The 6,000-nt window shown below is 41.2% G+C and overlaps 1 protein-coding gene across 1 annotated transcript in view; it reads left to right on the top strand.

Moving 5' to 3' along the window:
* The window catches only part of LOC107088663 (rootletin-like), a 59,216-nt gene that overhangs the window by 46,233 nt on the left and 6,983 nt on the right, over positions 1–6,000 (top strand). The window contains exons 25-29 of the mRNA XM_015380966.1: positions 838–1,198; positions 1,282–1,412; positions 1,493–1,613; positions 1,710–1,873; positions 2,268–2,708. Of these exons, the coding sequence (XP_015236452.1) occupies positions 838–1,198; positions 1,282–1,412; positions 1,493–1,613; positions 1,710–1,873; positions 2,268–2,708 (1,218 nt within the window). The remainder of the gene's footprint in view (positions 1–837; positions 1,199–1,281; positions 1,413–1,492; positions 1,614–1,709; positions 1,874–2,267; positions 2,709–6,000) is intronic.

Below are 6,000 nucleotides of genomic sequence, written 5' to 3'. Positions count from 1 at the left end.
CATTCAACTTAATTCCACCAGTATGCATCTCTCTAATGGTTTTAACTGATTCCAACCCTTTACATAACATTTCTTATTTTAGACCGAAAACCACTATTTTGGTCTATTTTGGTAAATGAAGTGTTTTCAATGTTTGCTATGTCCACTGGAAATGCGTTATTCTAACTGCAAACAGGACTTTTAAAAATGTTCTTGAAAAAACTACTTTTTGGTCAGTTATCCATGTGAGCATAACACAGTACTTTGTGCTGGTATATGACATAAAATTACAACAAAACACATAGGAAATTGTGGTAGTCCAGCTATTGTACCCACCCAAAAAATACAATTAACTGTGTGGAGTCTTCCTGCAGGGCCTTCCAGCTGTAAAGCAGTAGTGCTACCAAATGCATCTCCTGCAGCTCGCTCTGGTTGTATTGAAACACAATTCCAATGAGGAGAAGACATTATTGATCAAGTTCTGTTCAAAGATGTTTGAAAATCATGCCAAACATATATAATTACATCTCAGTATCCAGGTTTAAATGATGCCATGTGTTTTGTTATATTCCTTTAAAAACCAGAAGCAAATATTTTTGTTTACCCAAATCTTCCCAAAAAAACAATGATAAACATATTATGTATGCAGAGTTTTAAACATTTTTATTTACCTACTTAAAGGTGTAAGCAGTAGTTCCAAGTAGTTTACAGGGATATATAAAAACATTGCATAGTTTACATGTGTTTATAAAGGTTAAATATAATAAAATAAATCCAACTACTTAAGCCACCACACTATGACCTATAGAGCCCATAAACTTCACTGCAAACACACACCCAGCTGTACATTTTTCACAGGTTTCATGTATGCAGCGACGTATAAGGGAACTGGAAACGGCTGAACAGCAAAGCCAAAGGCTGCTGCATGAAAAAGAAGCCTATCAGCAGCAGAGTGACCAGAGCCATAGAGAAACCGCAGCTCAACTTGAGGAAATACTGGAGGACTATAAGGACCAAATCAAAGAACTTTCTGTAAAGCTAGTTCTGGCAGAAAACAGAGCCCAAAGCCTGGAGGAGCAGCTAAATGTGAGCAAAGCTAAATGTTGTGACTTGGAGCACCAACTGGCAGCGCTGTATGCGGTTCTGCGCTGCACCAGGCTCTGTGACACACGGGAGTCCACACAAGCGTCTCCCTCAAGGAGACACTTCCATGTGAAAGGTAAAGCTGACATTTTGTCACACAAAAATAACCTGCAGCAGTTTTTGTTTCTTTTGAAACTATCGAGCGGTGTATCTTGTCAGGTGGGGAGTATGGAACAGAGGAATCTGGAATATTCTCACTCAATTCTGAAGATGGAGACTTAAATATTAAATCTATACAAACATCTCTACAGGAGTTCATGAAAGAACTCAGAGATGCTCAAAGAGAGAGGGTATGAAGAAAAGTCACTCTAAGTCAATGTTGACATAACTACTTCACTTTTGTACAAAATCTTTTGCGATTTCTGTTTAGGATGAAGCCCAGGCTCAGATAGTCCGTTTGAAACAACATGTGACTGAACTAAAAGCTTCTCAGGAGAAGTCCCTCAACCAGATGCAGGAGCTGCAGAGCTCCTTGAGGCTTTCAGAGGAGGGTAAGAAAGCCTGTGAAAAAAATCCTTGATTAATCGGAATCATCATCAGCAACAAACTGAAACATATCCATATGCAATATATACATTCGGTTTTAGGAAAACAGGAAATCTCAAAGCAGCTGCAAAAGGTACAGACTTCCCTGGCCCTGCAGCAGGACGTAACACAGTGTAAAGAGAAGGAGAGCAGAAACCTGGAGGCCCAGTTGGCTCAGCTCAAGACCACTTTGCAAGCTACTCAGACTATGTCCAGGTCATTGCAGGTATGTTATGATATCTTCCAAGAGACCAAATGTGGTTTCACATAATCACATTAGTGTTGATGTCACATGGGACTGTTGAGTTGCCGTATCGATGTCTGCTTGTGTGTTTTCATGCCAGAATTTCAGTTGCTACTGTTGATGACTTCTTATAGCAATTACAACCCAAATGTCTTAAGCATTAAAGAACCCTGGATTGACCTCTATTAATAAAAATAGACCCTCATTTTCAAACTGAATATGTATTAAATACTGCTAGCTAAGAAAATCCGTCAAAACTTAGAGAGATTTACTACATGTTGGCATGGAAGCCAAGTTATAATATTCTGCGAGCTTAAATACACATTACTGCATATAGGAGGGTCCTCTACTAACAATTTTTGCAATTCTTCTGTAGGATAAGTTGGAGGTCTTGCAGGGCTCAGAGATGTGCGCAAATACAGAAAACCAGAAGCTCAAAAAGTCTTTGGAGGCAGCAGAAAGCAGAGTAAGCCACCTGGAGATTTCTCAATGCGCCCTTCAGGGTGAGCTACAGAGGGCCCACCTCAGGGTGGCAGAGCTGGACGCAGAGGCCGGAGGTCTTCAGGAAAGACTCACAGATACCAGGAAAAAACTGTGTGAGAGTGAAGATCGATGTGCAGCGCTAAGGGTCAGTGAGGAGAAGCTGACCGTGTCACTGGCTAGAGCTGAGCAGCATGAGAATGTGCTGAGAGAGCAGGTTCACACGCTTTCAAATACCGCAAGTCTGAACAGGAAGAACGCTGAAGGTCTGCAGGAGCAAGTTACAGAGCTGCAAGGGGCTCTGACTGCTAGTGAAGCGGACCGAAGGCTGCTGCAGGTAATCCAGTTACTCTTGATACTTCTAGAACTAAGAGGTGCAGTTAAGGAAAACCAATACCAATAAGGAAACCAATATCTTTTTGGACAAATCATCTGCAAGCTCTATTTCTAGTAACAGTGGGATGATTGTGTAAAACCAGGGCTGCACAGTGGAGCAGTGGGTAGCATGGAGTTTTGATATTGTCCCTGTGCATTCGTGGGTTCTATCTGGGTACTCCGGCTTCCTCCCACAGTCCAAAAACATCACTGTTCTCTAAATTCTCCTCATGTGTGAGTGTGTGTGTGAATGGTTGTCCTGTGTGTCTCTGTGTTGCACTGCGATAAACTAGCGACCTGTCCAGGGTGTACCCCGCCTCTCTCCCATTGACTGCTGGAGATAGGCACCAGCACCCCTCGTGATCCCAGCAGGAATAATGTGATGAAAAATGGATGTTATATCATATACAATAATATTGTATATGATTCAATTTCCTCGTTAAAACTTGTTTAAAAGTAAGAAAGAAGATTAGATACAGTAGTTTTCTTAAACTGGAAAAGTTTGAAAAAGGGAAATCGAGAATAGAAAAGGCTTCTCTTTCCAGACTTTAATTCGTTGATTTTGATATTTAAATAACGTCCTTTACCTTTGAGTTGCCCATTCACCATTTCCCTTTTTTGTTTTTTCAGTTGTTTCATAATTTTGAAACAATAGTTGATTAGATTATCCCACAAATAAATTATTATTTTTTTCTTCAAACATGACAAAGGATCCTTCTGAATAAAGCATTTAGCCTTTGGTCAATCCCAGTGGGATAAGCTCAGGATACTTTTAAATGGAGGGACGAGGAGTCTCATTTATAAAGCATTGCGGAGAATCCACACTAAAAGTTCCTACCATAAACATCTAAAAATGGCGTACAACCCCAAAAAACTTGATTTATAAAACCATCTAAATGCACAAAACAAAGCCATTTTCCTTTATAGATCACATTCAACCATAAATGCTCTGAACAAGCAACGCATGAATGCCACTGTATTTAAATGAGCCAGCTAATCAATGTTATCTAATTGTTATCTAGCAACCACAGCTCAGGCAGCTAAAAAGCTTAGTTTACACGTGGCAGAAATAGATGTGTTGGTGAGTGAAGTTGAAAAACAGAAAAAAATGCTAGCGGCAGTAAAAAAAAAAAAAAGAAGGTGTTTTTAGTTAGACCTTAGACCACGTTTAAAGCCTGCAGGGGAATTTTCGCTGGTAGTAGGTTTATCATGAACCCTAGAGTAGTTGACAACTGTAACTAATTTAAAAAAAAAATAAAATTTGTGAAAGCAGCTCCCCTATCTAAAAGGTTTAATATGGGTAAATGGTTGCTTTTTATCGACATATACGAACAGGCTTAAATCGGAAAGCTACTGGACTTTCACTCCATTTTTTTCAAGCTGTTTCCACATCTATCTGGGACTCTGTGGAAACGTCTTCAAAAAAGATGCTTTCCAGGCTGTTTGTGGTTGCCACGACCCCGATGACTGAGACTTTACACAGGCACTTTGAGTGAAATGATCATATTATATTTAGCTCTTCCTTAATCTTTTGTAGAATGGGAATGTTGTATTGTTTATATCTGTAATTAATAAAAATGTTTTTTATTTCTATATACAACAAGGATTGTTTGTCATCTACATTTGATTCATTTTTTAGAACCATGCACATAGCTACCCTTCCCAATTTATTTTAGATGTGCAAAATGCTTTTTGTGGAACTACTGTTATGAGCTGGGATAGAGAGGGTCCAGTGGGTCGCTCTCTCCAACATTGGACCCAAGTCAGCATATACACTCACCGGCCACTTTATTAGGTACCCCATGCTAGTAACGGGTTGGACCCCCTTTTGCCTTCAGAACTGCCTTAATTCTTCGTGGCATAGATTCAACAAGGTGCTGGAAGCATTCCTCAGGGAGTTTGGTCCATATTGACATGATGGCATCACACAGTTGCCGCAGATTTGTCGGCTGCACATCCATGATGCGAATCTCCCGTTCCACCACATCCCAAAGATGCTCTATTGGATTGAGATCTGGTGACTGTGGAGGCCATTTGAGTACAGTGAACTCATTGTCATGTTCAAGAAACCAGTCTGAGATGATTCCAGCTTTATGACATGGCGCATTATCCTGCTGAAAGTAGCCATCAGAAGTTGGGTACATTGTGGTCATAAAGGGATGGACATGGTCAGCAACAATACTCAGGTAGGCTGTGGCGTTGCAACGATGCTCAATTGGTACCAAGGGGCCCAAAGAGTGCCAAGAAAATATTTCCCACACCATGACACCACCACCACCAGCCTGAACCGTTGATGCAAGGCAGGATGGATCCATGCTTTCATGTTGTAGACGCCAAATTCTGACCCTACCATCCAAATGTCGCAGCAGAAATCGACTCATCAGACCAGGCAACGTTTTTCCAATCTTCTATTGTCCAATTTCGATGACCTTGTGCAAATTGTAGCCTCAGTTTCCTGTTCTTAGCTGAAAGGAGTGGCACCCGGTGTGGTCTTCTGCTGCTGTAGCCCATCTGCCTCAAAGTTCGACGTACTGTGCGTTCAGAGATGCTCTTCTGCCCACCTTGGTTGTAACGGGTGGTTATTTGAGTCACTGTTGCCCTTCTATCAGCTCGAACCAGTCTGGCCATTCTCCTCTGACCTCTGGCATCAACAAGGCATTTCCGCCCACAGAACTGCCGCTCATTGGATGTTTTTTCTTTTTCGGACCATTCTCTGTAAACCCTAGAGATGGTTGTGCGTGAAAATCCCAGTAGATCAGCAGTTTCTGAAATACTCAGACCAGCCCTTCTGGCACCAACAATCATGCCATGTTCAAAGTCACTCAAATCACCTTTCTTCCCCAATACTGATGCTCGGTTTGAACTGCAGGAGATTGTCTTGACCATGTCTACATGCCTAAATGCACTGAGTTGCCGCCATGTGATTGGCTGCTTAGAAATTAAGTGTTAACGAGCAGTTGGACAGGTGTACCTAATAAAGTGGCCGGTGAGTGTAGATCCAAGAGAAACGTTAATCCGCTCATAATCCAGAGGAGTTTTGATGAAATCTGGCTTCAATTTCTCACCTCACCATTTAGCCTGCCTCCAAAATATGCGTGCCCCATACAGATGGGTTAAAGTTGACACAAATTTTGTTTTTTTCTCAGATCACAGTTGTGTATGTACACAAGTTTTAGGCTAGATTTTATGCATAAGGAATCTTTATAAATGAGATCCTAAGAGTGGAACAGCATCTGCTCAAAGCTCCCTCCAGA

This window comes from Cyprinodon variegatus, unplaced genomic scaffold, assembly GCF_000732505.1.
Source record: "Cyprinodon variegatus isolate N-32 unplaced genomic scaffold, C_variegatus-1.0 Scaffold226, whole genome shotgun sequence".
In the NCBI taxonomy this organism is placed as follows: domain Eukaryota; kingdom Metazoa; phylum Chordata; class Actinopteri; order Cyprinodontiformes; family Cyprinodontidae; genus Cyprinodon; species Cyprinodon variegatus.
The sequence above is the reverse complement of the archived record's forward strand: the minus strand, read 5'-3'. Positions and strand labels throughout refer to the sequence as shown.